Source organism: Macaca nemestrina, chromosome 5, assembly GCF_043159975.1.
Source record: "Macaca nemestrina isolate mMacNem1 chromosome 5, mMacNem.hap1, whole genome shotgun sequence".
In the NCBI taxonomy this organism is placed as follows: domain Eukaryota; kingdom Metazoa; phylum Chordata; class Mammalia; order Primates; family Cercopithecidae; genus Macaca; species Macaca nemestrina.
The window spans coordinates 107,283,935-107,303,646 of NC_092129.1; the positions used below are offsets into that span (position 1 = coordinate 107,283,935).

At 34.5% G+C, this 19,712-nt stretch overlaps 1 protein-coding gene across 3 annotated transcripts in view; it reads left to right on the forward strand.

Moving 5' to 3' along the window:
- Positions 1-17,416, forward strand: part of PHI (pleckstrin homology domain interacting protein) — a 137,903-nt gene extending 120,487 nt beyond the window's left edge. For all 3 annotated transcript variants that reach the window (XM_011767434.2, XM_011767433.2, XM_011767435.3), the window contains 5 exons: positions 4,023-4,175; positions 4,937-5,100; positions 5,552-5,811; positions 6,309-6,506; positions 10,469-17,416. In XM_011767434.2, the coding sequence (XP_011765736.1) occupies positions 4,023-4,175; positions 4,937-5,100; positions 5,552-5,811; positions 6,309-6,506; positions 10,469-11,106 (1,413 nt within the window). In that variant the 3' untranslated portion in view covers positions 11,107-17,416. The remainder of the gene's footprint in view (positions 1-4,022; positions 4,176-4,936; positions 5,101-5,551; positions 5,812-6,308; positions 6,507-10,468) is intronic.
- Positions 17,417-19,712: the final 2,296 nt, after the last annotated feature.

A 19,712-nucleotide genomic window follows, 5' to 3' on the forward strand; every position in this document is an offset into this window, starting at 1 on the left:
TCCTTTATATCCAGCGCACCAGTTATATGTGATATTCTGACAATAGGCAAATGAATTTTTGTAAAGTTCACTTTTTAAACTTAAGAGGGAAATATATAAGAATGCAGTCATCTTTTACATATTCAAAATAATGAGAACAATATTTAGCAAATATTTAGAACCTGTCCCACCAGCTAAACGTGTTAGCCTATGAAAAGTAGTAGAAATAAGAAAAATGTAATCTCTTGCCTAGGTGTGTTTTGTTAATTACTGTCACAGAAGAGAAAAAGAAAACTTTGGATACCAATCTACTTTTTATAATTCAGAATTAACTGTATCATCCTTACTTTAGTGGAATATTTAAGGCAGATCACGCACTTCATATTTCACCTTTTATATGAAAATATTAGTTCACATTTTGAGTGTAATCAAATATTCAAAGCAAGATGTTAAAAGTTAAATTTTTGATGGAAATAAATGGGCTTAATAATCTACAGCTTTCATGTATTCAATAGAATTGTATTGAGCAGTTATCATGTACTATACTGCATGGTGGAAGGCCAAGATGTGAGCCAAGAAAAATTAAGTATTCTACATGAATTTTAACCAAAATATTGCAAAACATTTTAAAAAATCATTTTTATATTTTGCCCAAATCTACAAAGTTTGTAACGCCAATAATGTAAAATCTCTAAGAACTTGTTAACTAAAGAGCCCACCTCTAAATAATCTATGGATTAAACAAATCTCATGGGGATTAAAAAAATGTATTGAACTCAATTAAAATAAATTCAATGTATCAAAATTTGTAGGATGCAGTTAAAGCAATGCAGGAAAATTTCTAATACCAAAGTGTACTAAAGAGTACAGCAGAAAAGGAGAAGTTTCAAATCAGTAATCGAAGATCACTCCTCAAGAACCTAGAGAAAGGAGAGTAAAATCAACCAAAAGTAAGCCAACAAAAGGAAATAATAAAGAGCTGAAATCAGTGAAACTCAAAAAAGAAAAACAATAGAGAAAATCTATAAAATTGGAAGCTGGTTATTTGAGAAGATCAACAAGATTGACAAGCCTCTGTTAAGATTTACAAAGCTATAGAGATGACAGATTGTTAATATCAGGGATGATATAGAGCATATCACTATAGACCCTGCAAATTCCAGAAGGATGATAAAGTAAAAATAAATAATACTACAAAGAATTATACATACATAAATTTGGTAACTTACATGAAATAGACCGATACTCAAAGTATAAACTACCACAACTCACCCAGTATGAAACAGGTAACTCAGTAACCCTATTAGGGAAATTTAATTTGTGATTATAAGTTTTCAAAAAAGAAATGTCTAGTCCCGGATGGCTTCACTGGAGAATTCAACCAAACATTTAAAGAATTAACACAAATTCTACACAGTCTCTTCCAGAAGATAGAAAAACTCAAATTCCCAACTCATTCTGTGAAGGCCAGTGTTCCCCTGATCTCAAAACCAGACAATAACAGTAGAAAAGAAGAAAAAAAACTAACCAAATAACAGCAAATAGAATTCAGGAATATATTAAAAAGTGATTTTATACCATGACCAAGTGCTGTTTATTCCAGAGATACAAGGATGGTTGATTATTCAAAAACCAGTCAATGTAATCCATCATATTAATAGGCTAGTGAAGAAAAATCTCATGATTATATCAAGTAATATAGAAAGAGCATTTGACAAAATTTCACACCCATTTGTTCTATGAATGTGCATTTTGGTTATGGTAAAGTCAGTGTGGTCACAGGAGGAAATGAAAACAAGGCTTGGAAGGAAAAAGTTTATTATACTGAAGATTCCCAAGCCGGGCATCGTGGCCCACACCTGTAATCCCAGCACTTTGGGAGGCCAGGGTAGGTGGATCACTGGAGCTCAAGAGTTTGAGACTAGCCTGAGCAATATGGCAAAACCCTGTCTTTACAGAAAATACAAAAATTAGCCAGGTTCTGTGGTGTGCACCTGTAGTCCAAGCTACTCATGAGGATTGCTTGAGCCTGGGAGATGGACATTGCAGTGAGCCAAGGTCACACCACTGCACTCTAGCCTGGCAATAGAGTGAGACCCTATCTCATTTAAAAAAAAAAAAAAAAAAAAGTAAAAAAGAGTCCCAGAAAAGTAGGGGGTTACCACATGCCACACAGGGCCACAGGGGAAGTGCTAGGTTTTGGTTGGGTAGGAGAGACCAAAACTAGGGAAAAGCTTAGAAATCATTTATTGGGGTTTCTGCAGGAAATGCAAGGCAGGTCACAGTTAACAGCTTATTTTTGGCTAGTTTGAATAATTCCAGTGGGCTCTGAGGCACACGTATCTAGTTGTCTGGTCCTAGCCCTGGGATGATTTAAAATGGAAATACTGGCTTAGTGTGTGAGAGTGAGAAAAGGAGCTGACTGTGGCTTTATACTTGGGATTCATTGGTATGTATATGAAAGACATGTTCTCAGTGGAGCCCGTCACTAAGAATTGACTGCCCCAGGAAGGGGCAGTCTTTCCTCAGGTCTGTAAGGCCCCCCAGGTACCAGATCATCCTTGGCCCTGTGAATAGATGGCAAATAGACAAATGCAGAATCTGAAGAAACAAGACGTTAATTCATTATAAAACCCCTAAGAAAACTGGGAATAAAGGAAAACTTCCACAACTTGATAAAGTACATCTATAAAAAACCTACAGCTAACATCATGTTTACTGGTGACAGACTGAGTGCTTTCCCCCTAAGAATTAGGAATGATTGAAAAATGTTCACTCTCACCACTGCTATTCAACATAGTACTGGAAATTCTAGCCAATGCAATAAGGCAAGAAAAGGAAATAAAAGGCATACCTATTGGAAAGGAAGAAATAAAAATTTGTAAAGGCAGTAATCCTGCCTTATATGGCACCTTCTTCAGGGTCAGACATATTTGATCATAATTTAAACTTGATGGTGCAAAGTCAAGTTGTTATACTTCAAAAAATATAATCGCATACTGAGGGACTATTGAAAAACTGCAGGCCAGATGTGGTGGCTAATGCCTGTAATCCCAGCACTTTGGGAGGCCAAGGCAGGCAGATTATTTAAGTCAGGGAGTTTGAGACCAGTCTCAGCAACATGGCGAGACCCCGTCTCTACAAAAATTATACAAATTAGCTGGGCGTGGTAGCGCCTGCCTGTAGTCCCCGCCACTTGAGAGGCTGAGGTGGGAAGATTGCTTGAGTCTGGGAGGCTTAGGATGCAGTGAGCTGTGATGGCATCAACTGCACTCTAACCTGGGCAACAAGCAAGACTGTCTCTCCCAAAAAAGGGGGAGTACAATACTCTTTGTCCGTGCTTAAAAAAAAAAAAAAAGCATATTCTGATAATTTTAGAATTATATACCATATTATGATGATTTTCTGTTGCTCTTTCACTTGTGTGTTTTTATTGGTTCCAATCTGTTACCTAATTTTATACTCAATTGACTAGGTAGACACCTCAGGTGACATGCATAGACTTTGTGACAACTATTCACATTCGTTAATTCTTTATTACTGCAAAGCAAAACTCCCAATTGTAGTACTGAAGTTGAGATTACTAGAACTTAGGTGTCTGCATAAATGGGATGCTGGCATACTTCCATCATTTTTATTTCCTTAAAGTTACAGTTGTATTTCAGTGCGTCAGACCTTTAGAATTTATAAGTAGTATAAAGTTTTGAGAGTTTCTTTCAAACTTTTGGTTGTAGAGCTGGGCTTTTTCCTTACTCTTTTACTTTCCCCTTTCCAGTACAACTCCATCTCCCAAGTCTCCAGTGAAAAATTAATAACTTCTGTGTTCTTGAATAAGAAAATTATTGTTGATTGCAATATAAGGGGGAGAGTATGAAATAAATTAGAATTATTAGAAAAAAGGAACTCTTGATAAGGGGAACAGGAGTGATTATTAAGAGTTCTAGGACTTATAGTCATCATAAAAATCCTGTGCAAATCCCTGTGCTGAGAAGTGATGCTTTGTGTAATAATAATGGTAACACCACCTATTTTCCCTCTCCTAGGACTACAGAGACATCATTGACACTCCAATGGATTTTGCTACCGTTAGAGAAACTTTAGAGGCTGGGAATTATGAGTCACCAATGGAGTTATGTAAAGATGTCAGACTTATTTTCAGTAATTCCAAAGCATATACACCAAGCAAAAGATCAAGGGTATATAATTAAATTTTGTTTATGACTAGATTGAGTTAGAGGAGTATGTTAAATGACTAAACGTTGCTTTACTTAAAATTTAGGTCCAAGTTACCTTTGTTATATTCTGAATATTGTCCCACTGGAAAAAGAATTTATACCTTTCTACTCAGCTCCTTGTATGACATAACATTTATGTTATCTTTGATGTCTGGTAATGGTGACTTTTCTTGAAGTACTGTGATTGAATAGATAGGTGCAAATTGTCCTGGTATGCACCAGAGCCATCTGGCCTTGACTTTTCTAGCTATTATCTGCCTTATGGAGCATTTTTGTGAATGATTTTTACAAATAAGTAAAAATATAAATGTAATTTAAAACTCTTTGACCAGACATAACATCACAAAGCAGTGCTATATAGCAGTGAAATGAGAAAGAAGAGATGCTAGTCCTAGGTAGAAAACAGGTTCAAACCTTTGGGATAGTTTCAGTGTAATAGAGTTGACAATAAGGAGTTTTGTCTGTATGAGCCATTTGAATTTAGAGTCAGACTTTTCTTTAAGAATCTCAAAACTTGAAAGATTTCTGTTCTAAACACAAAAATATTTAATTGTTAAAATGCTTCAGTTTACCTTTTCATCAAAAGATTAGGAAAAAGGATGTCAAAAACAGTATTTAAATTCTAAATAGTTTTTACTGGAAAAATATTTACATTACAATATTTACTGAACAAAGGTATTTTCCTCCGAGGAATGTTTGAACACTTTTTTTTTCCCTCACAGATTTACAGCATGAGTTTGCGCCTGTCTGCTTTCTTTGAAGAACACATTAGTTCAGTTTTATCAGATTATAAATCTGCTCTTCGTTTTCATAAAAGAAATACCATAACCAAAAGGAGGAAGAAAAGAAACAGAAGCAGCTCTGTTTCCAGTAGTGCTGCGTCAAGGTATTTAATTTCTTTTAAATACCACTAACTGATCTATAACTTTCATCTAAATGATAGAACTTGGTGTTTTTTAATACTTCCTTTACTATTCCCTATATTACAGAATGATATATTTGACATGCAAGTTCCTATGATGTGGACGATTTTTAATCTTTTAACTAAAGCTATACTAGTGTAAGTGCTTAAATTCAAACTGCTAAATCTATACAGTAAAACAGCATTTTTAGGATAGTGATGGCATCATGCTTTCCGTCATATAACTTTAGCATTTACAGCGATCCTTCACTAAATATTCACTTTCAAAGGCTCACAATCATATGAAATCCACTATAAATCTCATATTTTAACATATTTCATAATAGTACAAATATTGAATCCAACAATATTATAAACTGTTTTATTCATTCATATAGAACTATAAGAGTGACTGACAATACTATTTTATTTACAGCCCTGAAAGGAAAAAAAGGATCTTAAAACCCCAGCTAAAATCAGAAATCTCTACCTCTGCATTCTCTACACCTACACGATCAATACCGCCAAGACACAATGCTGCTCAGATAAACGGTAAAACAGAATCTAGTTCTGTGGTTCGAACCAGAAGCAACCGAGTGATTGTAGATCCACTTATCACTGAGCAACCATCGACTTCTTCAGCTGCAAAGACTTTTATTACAAAAGCAAATGCATCTGCAATACCAGGGAAAGCAAGTAAGACTGACTTTCTAAATTGTAATGTGTCTGATGATTTTCTTAATTTAAGTTTTTACTTTGCCAAATGCAGTATATTGAGTTTTAGTAATTTCTAGCAGACACTGTTGTTTTTGCCTTCTTTATTAATTTCCTATTAAAAAAAGTTTTTAATAAGAATTAAATTGAGATTTACGTCATTATAGACTAATGCTTAGAAATGACAACTCTGATCTAAACTACTGAATTTAAATCATAGTACCCACACTAGCTAGCAATTTGCCAAGACTTGCCTTCGTAATTTTGAAATGATGGGACAGCTTCTAAAAGGGCTGAAACTATTAAGAGTTTCTAGCTGGATATGCCTTTTTCCTATTAGAAAGTAGATTTCCTAAGAAAGCTTTAAGCATCCTTCAGGTTTTGTTGTCTTAGCTAATTCAAATAATTCAGGTTAACCTTTTTTCTTATCTTTAGGTTCAGTAACTCTTAATTTTTAACTTTTTGTTTATTTGTTTTAGTACTAGAGAATTCCGTGAAACATTCCAAAGCTTTGAATACTCTTTCCAGTCCTGGTCAATCCAATTTTAGTCATGGCACTAGGAATAATTCTGCAAAAGAAACCATGGAAAAGGAAAAGCCAGTCAAACGTAAAATGAAGTCGTCTATACTCCCAAAGGCGTCCACTCTTTCAAAGTCATCAGCTGTCATTGAGCAAGGTAAGGTATTGTTTCTATCTTTCAAGATACAGTAGATCCTTATTATAAATGATGCTTTTGTTGGAATCAGCATTTATATCCACTTTTCAGGTTACCCACTTAAAAGTCACACATCTGTATTAGTTGATAAATTTACTGCAGTGAGCTATTATTGTGCCACTACACTCCATCCTGGTAAACAGAATGAGACCCTGTCTCAAAAGAAAAAAAGAAATTTATCTTCGAAGTTTAAATTAAATAGGATATAGTTAACCCAATGTAGCATTCTTCACTTTTGTAGAAAAATGTTTTAAGTAAATATTGGATCACAAAACTACTTATTTTTCTAGACAGATTTTTATTAAATAATAATTCATTGGGGTTGTCTACAACTGTAGAGTACAACTTTTGACATGTTACACTTCAAGTTCTTTCAGCTTCGGGTTTTTATTGTAAAGTCTTCGTGTTTGAAAGATGAAGAAAGTAAATACTAAAATATGCCATTGTGACATGTTAAAATAATATGGCTTCTTGGCAGCAGACAGCCTAATAATAAGCATTTTGCATCATGACTTTCAAAGTGTTTCTTAAGACATTTCTTCATTGTTGTCTTTAAAAACCTCTGTCAAAATTTAATTTCTCTACTGAAATCTTAAATTTTGGTTAATGGCATTGGGATCTACCCATGTAAACTTAAAATCAGGGAGTCATCCTAGCCTTCTCTTCAGCAACTGAATCTCTTCAACAGCTTTTTGTTTTTGTTGTTTCTCCTTCCATAACATCTCTTAAATCTATTCTCTCCTCTCCATTCTCACCGCCGTGACATTATTTCAAGGCTTACATAATTTCTTGCCTGGACTATTTTCCTAGTTTCCTAACTAGTCTTCCTGCCTCAGTTCTCAAACTCTTTCTTAACCAGTCCATCTCCCATATTGCAGCCAAAGTGATCTTTTCATTTCTCTCTAGCACATGTGGATGTGTGTACATACATGCAGAGAAAACCCTTCCTTGCCCTCAAATCATATATGGAAACATTTTTAATTTTTTGCCTGTTAAACAAGACTGTCTGTTACTTGGCTCTTGCCTAACATTCCAGGTTCTTTTGCCTTCTTTCTCTCTTTTGTATCCCAGTCATCCTAAACACTTAGAAGTTCCTGAGTCTTTGTTCTTTTCTTCTTTGGGGGGGATGTCTTTTTTCCCTCCTAGTTTAATGGTCTGTTGCCTTTCACGTCTCACTTAAAATATCGTCTTTAGGAAGTCTTCTCCTGGCTTCTTTAGATAGAATCAAGCACTTCCATCCTTTTTTTTTTTTTTCCCAAAGACAGGATCTTGTTCTGTCACTCAGACTGGAATGCAATGGCCAGATTTCCATTCACTGCAACCTCCGCCTTTCAGGTTCAATCAATTCTTCTGCCTCAGCCTCCCATGTAGCTGGAATTATAGGTGTATGCCATAACACCCGGCTAATTTTGTATTTTTGATAAAGACAGGATTTCTCCATGTTGACCAGGCTGGTCTGAAACTTCTGGCCTCTAGTGATCCACCCCACTCAGCCTCCCAAAGTATTGTGATTTCAGATGTGAGCCGCCACGCCCAGCCAAGCACTTCCATCTTTATGTCCCAGAAAACCCTGTTCATTACCTTTGGTGGTACTTATAATACTGATCAGGTTATTCATTTTCACATGTCTGTATCTCCAGAAGAATCTGAGGTTAATGTGTTTACTCATTTTTAATGCCCATTATATAGAAGATAATTGTTTGAATAAATAACCAAAATACTTTGCATATGAATGTTTCACATTTTTAATATCTGCCCCCTTTCTGAACTGAATTTAGAGTTTGAATAGTATATTGGCCTTCCTTGCTGCTTTTTATTCTTGAATCCTAGAGAAATCAAATATATATGATGAATTGGTTCTAGCATTATGATAGCGGAGGTCTGGTCTCATAGTCCATTTGATTTATAATGTTTGAGTATTAGAAATACTCGAGTACTGGTACTGTATAGAAATATCATTATCTATTAGTTAACATTAACAAAGATTTATTATAAATAATGACACCTAAATTAACTGTCTAGAATGAAGCAGTGTTGTCTAGTGGAATATAATACAAGCCATATATGTAATTTTAAATTTTGCAGTCACTATGTTTAGTAAAAATAGGTAAAGTTAATTTTAATAATATTTTATTCCATTGCATCCAAAATGTTATTTCAGTATTTAATCAGTATTTTAAAATATATACTGCTTTAGTATTTAAATTGAAATTTAATTAAAAATTTAGTTCCTAAACTGCGTAACTTTTCATGTGCCCAGGACAACACAGTTCAAGATCAGTGGTTTTTAAACTTTTTAAAAAAACTTCTGAATTCCTTTTTAAGAAAGCTGCATTCATTTTTAATCTTTTTACATTATATATTGCTTTATAAAGTTGATAAGTCCTATAGTCCCTGTCTAAGAAAAATGTACATAAACATATTCATACAAAATTTTGGACCATTTCAAGGGATTCATGTAGTTCTTAAAGCCTATCTTCTGTAGTAGGTACATGTGCTGGATATTTAGAACCCGTGTAGTCATAATGTAAAACAAGAGGGATTGGCAGAATCCCTAGGCAGTTTACATGTCAGTTGCTCCATAGGAAATACTTAACTACTTTATGTCCACACCCACATTTTTTCCCAACCACTAATCTAAAGAGAGTCATTTCACTATGGGGATCGGGAATTAAAATCTTTGCATTTTCTGTCTGTACTTGACTCTGACCTTTGGTGAGTCTCTTAACCATGTTTTTTTGTTTTGTTTTGTTTTGTTTGAGACGGAGTCTCGCTCTTGTCGCCCAGGCTGTCTTGTCGCCCAGGCTGGAGTGCAGTAGCGCGATCTCAGCTCACTGCAGCCTCCACCTCCCAGGTTCAAATGATTCTCCTGCCTCAGCCCCCTGAGTAGCTGGGATTACAGGTACCCACCACCACACCCAGCTAATTTTTGTACTTTTAGTAGAGACGAGGTTTCGCCATGTTGGCCAGGCTGGTCTTGAACTCCTGACCTCAGGTGATCCGCCTGCTGTGGCCTCCCAGACTGCTGGCATTGTAATTGTGAGCCGCTGCACCCAACCAACCATGATTTTCTTATTTACAAAGTACAGTTCCAACCTGTGACCAAAAATGCTTTTATGAAGATGTATTCTTTTTAAAAGCAGTTTCCATCTATGAATTTCCCCAAAAATAGAGCATTGCAAATCACCTACTTTATCAAATAAAAACATGTCAGAAATTTGGAGGGAAAGAGAGTTCGTTACTGATAGTTCCTGTGGCATATTTTTCCTTTATCTAAGTTATAGCATTTTTTTCTACAACAGAAAGGTGATTAATCATCTCCAGATCCTTCAGGTTTAGAATTTGATTGCCAGCATTTTCTCTCTTGTTTTATGAAGCATAATGGCCTTTTGTCATGGAGTTTGTTACAGTGGGATTTTAATCATGATTATGGTGGCACACATAGTGATTTTGATTGCTATAATCAGTATTTCCTAGGATTATAGTCATTTGCCATTTATTACACAAGGCGAGGACTTTTCAAAGCCTGTGAAGAAAAACTGCCATTTAGTTGTTTTTAAATCCTCTTTAAACAGTTCTGAGAGGAAAGTTTTTGAGCAAGAGTAACTTACTTCTAAGTTAGGAATAAGAAAACTTTGGTCATCCTAGCTTTATAATCAATCACAATGTTAACTTAGATGAGTTACTTATTTTCTATGAGCTTTACCTCCCTCATGAGATCATTAAGAATCTGTCTCTTTTAATTAGAAAATAAATAAGATAATTGAACTATTAACATTCTCTAGGTTCTTTTTTCTCATTTTAATAAAATAATTTAGATTGTCATTACATATAAGTATACCAATGGGGCCTTATTGACAAGTTTGAGGGTCAAACCAAAAAAGAAACTCCATGTATTAAGGTGTCCTGTTGTTCCCTTTTAGGAGATTGTAAGAACAACGCTCTTGTACCAGGAACCATTCAAGTAAATGGCCATGGAGGACAGCCATCAAAACTTGTGAAGAGGGGACCTGGAAGGAAACCTAAAGTAGAAGTTAACACCAATAGTGGTGAAATTATACACAAGAAAAGGGGTAGAAAGCCCAAAAAGCTACAGTATGCAAAGCCAGAAAATTTAGAGCAAAATAATGTGCATCCTATCAGAGATGAAGTACTTCCTTCTTCAACATGCAATTTTCTTTCTGAAACTAATAATGTAAAGGAAGATTTGTTACAGAAAAAGAGTCGTGGAGGTAGAAAACCCAAAAGGAAGATGAAGACACAAAAACTAGATTCAGATCTCCTAGTCCCTGCAAGTGTCAAAGTGTTAAGGAGAAGTAACCGAAAAAAGATAGATGATCCTATAGATGAGGAAGAAGAGTTTGAAGAACTCAAAGGCTCTGAACCCCACATGAGAACTAGAAATCAAGGTCGAAGGACAGCTTTCTATAATGAGGATGACTCTGAAGAGGAGCAAAGGCAGCTGTTGTTCGAAGACACCTCTTTAACTTTTGGAACTTCTAGTAGAGGACGAGTCCGAAAGTTGACTGAAAAAGCAAAAGCTAATTTAATTGGTTGGTAACTTGTACCAAAATATTTTACTTCAAAATCTATAAAGCAGGTACAGTTAAGGAATAAGTAGAACTAAGGCTTCTGCTTCCTTGCTGCTATGGTGGAGTAGGGAATATGATTTGATTTGCAAAAAAAAAAACAAAAAACAAAAAAAAAACAAACTTACAAGACACTTCACTTCTTTAAATGAATATATATATATATAAATATATACATATATATTTTAAATGTTTGCTATTTATTGCCCTTAGATAGGTTATGCATTTTCACATTCATTTCATTCACTGAAACAAAAGAAATTGATCTATAATGAATTCCTGATTTATTTATAGAAAAGACAGTTCTGCTACACTCTTTAGGAGCATAATATTCCTAGTGATAGAGCATTTCATGTTAAAATGAATTATTTTTGACCAAGCAAGGTACATTTCTATTGATACAAGTCATGCCCCTAAAAGACAGATCTTATACAGAGTAGCAGTGAATTAAGAAATGTTTCCTCTCAAAGATAAATACAAAATTTCCACCATTTGATACCCTAAAAAGTTTAATTTTAATTATAGAATGTTCATCTACAAAGTATCTAGAGGAGGCTTTTGCTTTATTCCATTTCTGCCAAACTTAAGAGAAAATGTACTGATGAAGGGAAACATATCCACATTGGAAAACATTTGACTGTCTAATTTTTCAGACCTTGATTCTTATATCACTCAATCTCTGTTTATTGTGCCAAAGACTGAGAATCAGTGCAGTGGAAAGCCTGTTTTTGACTGTCAGGACAGCATACACTTTTCAATATTGGAAAGGCTATATATTCTAAAGAGCAAGTTATTAAAGAGTTATGCTGAGATATATCTTTTTTTTGGTACTAATAGAAAATAATGCACTGGTGGGTCCTTTGACAGAGATATTCTAGAGGAAATGTTTAAGTGGTTAAAGGATTCAAGGAAAATACAGGAAAAAAGGTATGGGATTTGATGTTTACTTGTTGATCTGGATTAATGTCATTTCTAAACTTTAGACATATCTAATAGCCTAAAATGACTTACAAAGAAACGTGTCTGTGTGTGTATGTGTATATATTGATAAATGGGTATAATTAAATATATATACAAACACATACTTATATACTATTACCCAGGTATAAATTCTTTTTTCAGGATTTTTTAGATAGCAGTAGAATAAAAATAATTTTAAAATGTCATACTTTATAGTTTAATTTTAAGGGGGAAATTGGTTATTTTCAATTATTAAAGGTTAAAATAGGCCAAATCACTTTTTATGCAATCATGTTTTATACAGTGGTCTCATTGCACATTGTGTTTTTTCTGCACTTTTTACGGTATCCTTATCATGCTGGTATGTCAATATACACCCTAAAGAAAAACTCCATTTAATGATTGTGCCTTGTATTCTATTATTTTTTGCATCATTAGTAAAATTAAGTTGTCTATTGTAAATGATAACTATATGACTTAGGAGAATGTATTGCTATATGTACTGCTATGGAAAAGGAGAGCAGTTATTTATTTGTTTATGGTACAGTTAGTTATTTTATACCTTAAAAACCAACATACTTACCATTTCTATTGTTTAAAAATTACTGTCCATTTTTTTAAAAATTTAAAGAATGTAGTATTTTCTGAGGACTGGTATGGTACAAAAATGTAACCAAAATTTTCAGATACTACATTTTTAAAAAGTGAAGATGGGGAAAATATGTATCAGCATGACCCTGATGTAGAAAAATAAAGTCTGCAATCGAACCTTGGCAAAACACATTACATAATTATGTCTGATAAGGATGAATATTAGCTGTCATTTAACTGTCTTGAAGAATGAAAAAGTGATACATTTGGGCTTTTAAGATCATTTGTAACTAAATTTGTACAGAAATTTTCCTGTGAAATTAAGTAAACCATTTTCCAGATTTTGACTGCATTGCTGAGATTTTGCAGTTGAAAAATAATTTCAAATTTTTCAGGTTTTTTGTATATTTATTTTTTTCTAACAAATATATTTAACTATAAAATTAAAATTCAGTAGTTAAACTCTTCATAATGCAGAAATGGATGGCTTGATTGTATAGAAAAATGAGTCTTTCACTTACACCATTCTTGAAAATAATAGTGTATGTTTGAAATTTAAGTCATTAATTAGTTGCCTTTGAAGGCAATCTATTTGAAATATATAATTTCCTGATGTTATCTGCATTGTGTTAAGAAAAAAAGAATAGGCTATAAAATCAATTTTTGTAAAAAAATAATGTACAGTTTTAAGTTGTGTACAGAAAAAGGAAGAGCGTACACAGTCTTAGAGTGGAATATACCTCTAGTACAGTGTATGTGTTAATTCCAACTCTTGAGCAAAGAAATGAGTATTTACCATCTTTCCTATAACACATAAATGTATTATTCCTGTTCTAAAGACACTGTATATTTATGACCTTATTTGGACATTATTAGACACTGGTTTCTTAGTAAAGCACAGTAACTTGGATCAGATTCTTTGTAACCGAAACACTTAAACATGTATTAGTAATACCAATATATTTAGATTTTATATTTTTATAATTTAGCTTCTATACATTGCAGAAGTTGAATTAAGAAATTTAAGTCATCACCATATTTTTGTTTTCTTTACCACTTGGGAAAATAATCCTCTTTGAAGCGGTAACACTATGTATGTACTGTTGATAGGCCAGAAAGAAATGTTGGCAGTTGTCTTAGGTAAGCAATAAAAACATCTCAAATTTACTGAAAATTCAGAAATATAACTTAACATGCATGGAAAGTGTAAACCAATTTAGGTATTTCTAAGTACCAAACCCTAATATTCCCTCCCTCAACTCCAACATTCTCAAGTCCCAGATGAAAAGTTTAAGTGGAGCATTAGTTTAAATATTCAGTCTAATCAGAGACTCACAGCCCTGGGCGATAGGCAATACATACATAACTTTCTAAAATTTTATCCTTTGTGACCTGCTGTAGTGGCATTGGACTATTTTCTGCATGTATTATAAACTGAAGATTTTTTTGGCCTTATTTCAATTGTTTTTATTGCACAGCTTCACTACAAATTTAAAGACTGCTGGCATTATTATAAAACTATCTTCCTCCTTCAGTGTAAGTAAATGTGGAATATTTGTGAGCTGGATTAGGTAACATCTGAGACTTGGGATTGACTAAATTTAGTTATCACCTGGAAGTGAATACATAAGATACAGTAATCAGAGAAAATACCTTTGTGCAGCATGTATGTTAACATCTAGAACTGTCCCTCATCTGCAGTGCAGTAGATGAATCAGACATTTTAAGAAATGTATTCAAATATCATTTTTATCTTATATGTTAGCAGCATTTACATGTTTTCAAATATGATTTGTAATATAATTTCTCCAGTTAACAATGTTTACTTCAATTCTGACATTCCATTTTATACATATATACCTACTGTATATCTCTATCAAATGTCAGCTGGAAGTGGCTTTTTCAGTTTTCTACTTAATGAAAACAGATTTATTCTGAATGTTTTTGTGACCTGAAATTTATTTTTGAATAGGTTGAAAGGACCAAGATACTTGAGTGATTAAAGGGCTGTAAGTTTTTGCTTATATGCAGGAGTTACATGATTTTAAAAGTTATAGGGGAAGTAGTTTTATCATCTGATTACTCCTATAAACCTAAAAAGTATTTCTAATATATGGTTGAGCAGTGGTTTTGTTACACTTAGGCAAGAATTTATTTTCCCATTAAAATTTGAAAAATACACTTTTCTTTGCTTCTACCCTTGCAGTTTCCCTTAGTTCCCTGATTTCCAAGTGATCTGAACTAAAATTAATACTACATTTACTAAGAAACTATTTTTGTTAATTATACTGAGCAAAGCGCTCCAAATGAAAAGTCATCATGAACTATGTATAGTACCCAAGAAGAGGTCAAATTGAGTCAGAAGACTGTAAGTACCACTTTTGGCGCTCCAGAGATAAACCTTGTACACACTGCAGTAAAACAGTGAGTAGAAAATATGAGCTATAAATAGATACTATTTTTAGTTTTGATAGCTCTGTGTTGAAACACTTTTTTAATGCAGATAAAAATTATCAGGAAATTAACCTTATGGCACAGACCAAATACTTAGTGCACGGCTGAGTTTCTACAATTCAAGGAGCCAAGAAAAATAGGTTCAAGATGGAATATACTACATGCATATAAGGCAGATGCACACACGCTGGTTACTTTAAGATTGTGTGTGTTGATTAGTCACAATGATAGACTATAAAATGAGACAATACAATGTTACATTTTTGGACCATATTAAAACTGCAAGAAGACAGGGGTCTTATTGAAGATCTTTTAGAAAACTTAAATCCTGTCACAGGACATTTAGACATGTGTAGAATGTAGCTCAATTTTTAAAAAGTAACTGACCTAGAGGGTGAAAGTTGAAACTGACACATTTTCAAATTAAGATTATGCTTATTTTGTACAGAAAACAATGTTTAAACACAAGCAGATCTGTTGTATGTAATAAGTAACACAGAGTTTTAAAACAAATTAATTATTTAGCTTTATTGAAGTTTGTTTTTTTCTTTCCGAACCTGGAGTATCATATTATAAACAGCAGTCTCACACCAGAATAGCAGTGCCCTTTCTTTTTGTACATATTGATTGGACCTTTCTTTACTGTTACGTGGACACTTTCTATGTTAGTTTTGATGCATAATTCTTTGAATCCTTTTATACAAACTAGAATGTACGTGTAAGAATTCCTGTCCCTGCAATGTAGTAACTACAAACTTATTTTTAAATAAATAGAAAACTTGTTTTTCTAAGCTATTTTGTAGAGCCTCATGATTTATTATTTGGTTTTTTAAGTTTTTTTGGCAACACATAAAGCACTTAGTACGTAATTTCCACAAGCTGCTTACCAAAGTGGTCATATGGCAGTTACCATTATGTAAATGCTGGTTCATTAGAGTTTCCAGTGCCCTGTGTGTTTTGCAAAGTATGAAAACTGTCAGTTAAAAGATTTTTGGGTGCCGAAATGTAATTTAATTCCAAAACAACTGAAGGTCAAAAACTTACATGCTTTTTTATGTGCACATTTAATAAAACAATTTCATTGGTTTCTTACCATAAGTTAACTGCGATGAGTGATAAATACTTCAATATTCAGATACTTTCGTAAGAGATACATTTCAGTGGAACACTTTGCATAAATATTTTCTCAAAAATATGCAATTTCTGGGAAAAAAGGAATAATGAAAGAATTTCACTTACTTGTATTTAAGTTCATAGAGTTATTGCAGTTTTCCTAGAAATTGTGTCAGATTGTCATGCTTTTTTGTTGACTTACTAAGAATCCCAATTTTAGCATGAAGACTATTAGATATGAATACATAAGACTATAACAATTCAAATTAAGCACATGGAGTGATTTGTAATTTTGTGTTAATTTCTCCCTAAGATGTTTTGTTAAAATGATTTTGTATAAAATAAATTTCTAAGTTGAGGAAGGCAGGTAAAAAAAATTCCAGATAACCTTTTCTTTCTGAAGTCTGCTAATAACAATACCTAGTATATACTTAGAAGAACCAGCCAAGAAAAATTAACTTTCAGCAACCACTCTTTACTCGTTTCTCTTTTGTAATACCAATTTTATGACCCAAGATTCCCCAGTATTTAATGGAAGTAAGAATAAAGACCAAAGCGCAAAACCTCTGTTACTTGCAATATAGTACTTTGTGTTTGTAATCAATGTGTGGTAAATTTAACACATTTACCACTTACTGATTAGTCTTTGGGAAAAGAATGGTGGAAGTCATTCAATGAAATACCTTTCTACCATATTGGTTAGACATACTGGCAGCACAGTGTAATGAAAAGAACTGGCTTGGAGTTGGGAAATGGGAATTTGACTTTCATTCCTGACAGGAAGTAGAGGAACCCCAGCAAAGTCATATCTCAGAGCTTCATTTTCCTCATCTGTAAAGTTTTAAAAGTTGATTAAATTATCTGTGAGATCTAATTCTGTTCAAATAGCGAGTGGTGATAATCTCATTTGTATATTGTCCTCTGTATTCATGGCTCAACCTTGGCTTTTATATTTAGTCCCTGAATAGAATACATCATTTAATGTGTAGTTTCCAGACAAGCTGTGTCTTGCGGCCATGACCTTATTGTTGTAAGTGTGAGGTTTTCTGAACCCTTAGAAGAAGGACTTTTAATGTTTTCACAACACACTATTGTATTGCTATAAATTGTGAATTGCTTTAAAAATACATGTTTACTAATAAAAAGAAGTACAGGCACACTTTATTTTATTGTGCTTTGCATTATTGCACTTTGCAGATAACTGGTAACCCTTCATCCAGCAAGACTGTCAGTACCATTTTTTCCAACAGCAGGTGATAACTTCATGTGTCACATTTTGGTAATTGCAATATTTCCAACTTTTAAAATATCATTCCATCTGTTCATGGTGATCTGTGATCAGTAATCATTTATGTTACCACTGTAATTGTTTTGAGATGCCAAAAACCACACCCATATAAGATAGTTAATACATGTTCTGTGTGTTTTGACTGTTCCAATAAATGGCCATTCCCCCATCTCTCTCCCTCTTTTTGGGCCTTCTATTCCCTGAGATACACCAATATTGAAATTAAACCAGTCAGTCACCCTACCGTGGCTTCTAAGTGTTCAAGTGAATAGAAGAGTCTGAAGTCTCACACTTTCATCAAAAACTAGCTATGATTAAGCTTAGTTAAAAAGGCATGTCAAAAGCCAAGAGAGGCTGAAAGCTGGAACTATTGTGCCAAACAGCCAAGTTGTGTAAGCAAAGGAAAAGTTATTGAAGGAAGTTAAACATGCTACTTCAGTGAACATATGAATGATAAGAAAGCAAAGCAACCTTATGGCTGATAAGAAGAAAGGTGCAGTGGTCTGGATAGAAGATCAAATCAGCCACAATATCCCCTGAAGCCAAAACCTAATCCAGAGAAGGCCATTAAAGCTCTTCAATTCTGTAAAGGTGAGAGGTAAGAAAGCTGCCCCCCCCCCAAAAAAATTGGAAGCTAGCAGAGGTTAGTTCATGATGGGTTTTTTGTTGTTGTTGTTTTTTGTTTGTTTTGCTTTTTGTTTTGTTTTTTGAGACAGAGTTTTGCTCTTGTTGCCCAGGCTGCAGTGCAATGCTGCGATCTCAGCTCACTGAAACCTCCGCCTCCCAGGTTCAAGCGATTCTCCTGCCTCAGCCTCCTGCGTAGCTGGGATTACAGGCCCCTGCCACTATGCCCAGCTAATTTTTGTATTTTAACAAGAGATGGGGTTCACCATGGTGGCCAGGCTGGTCTCAAACTCCTGACCTTGTGATCTGCCCACCTCAGCCTCCCAAAGTGTTAGGATTACAGGTGTGAGCCATCGCATCTGGCCTGGTTCATGATGTTTAAGGAAAGAAGCCATCTCTGTAATAAAAGTGCAAGGGGGTGCTGATGAAAAAGCAAGTTATCCAGATGTTTTAGCTAATATTATTGATGAAAATCTACACAAACTTTCAATGCAGATGAAACAACCTTATATTGGTAGAAGGACCAATGCAGGACTTTCATAGCTAGAGAGAAGTCAATGCCTAACTTCAAAGGACAGGCTCTTATTGGGGGCTAATGCAGCTGGTGTTAAGATGAAGCCAGTGCTTCTTTACCATTCCAAAAATTCTAGGGCCCTTAAGAATTATATTAAATCTACCCGACTGTGCTCTATCAATGGAACAACAAATCCTGCATGACAGCCCATCTGTTTACAGCACGGTTTACTGAATATTTTAAGTCCATTGTTAAGACCTACTTTCCAGGGAAAAAAAAAAAAAAAAAAGGGTTCCTTTGAAAATACTACTGCTTGTTGACAACCTGGTCACCCAAGAACTCTGATGGCAGTGTGCAAGGTGATTAGTGTTGCTTTCATGCCTGCTAACACAACATCTGTTCTGCACCTCACAGATCAAGGAGTAATTTTGATTTTCAAGTCTTGTTATCTAAGAAATACATGTTGTAGGCCGGGCACAGTGGCTCATACCTGTAATCCCAGCACTTTGGGAGTCCAAGGTGGGTGGATCACCTGAGGTCAGGCGTTTGAGACCAGCCTGGCCAACGTGGTGAAACCCCATCTCTACTAAAAATACAAAAATTAGCCAGGCTTAGTGGCGCATGCCTGTAATCCCAGCTACTCAGGAGGCTGAGGCAGGAGAATTGCTTGAACCCGGGAGGTGGAGGTTGCAGTGAGCCGAGAGTGCGCCATTGCACTCCAGCCTGGGCAACAACAGTGAAACTCCATCTCAAAAAAAAAAAAAAAAGAAATACATGTTGTAAGGCTATAGCTTCCAGAGATTCCTCTGAGGAATCTGGTCAAAGTACATTGAAAACCTGGAAAGAATTTACCATTCTAGATGCCATTAAGAACGTTCATGATTCATTGGCAATCAAAATATCAACTTTAACAGGAATTTGGAAGAAGTTCAACCCTCATGGATGATTCCGAGGGTTCAAGAATTCAGTGGCAGAAGTCACTGCAGACGTCGTGGCAAAACCTCGAGAACTAGAATTGGAAAGTGGAGCCTAAA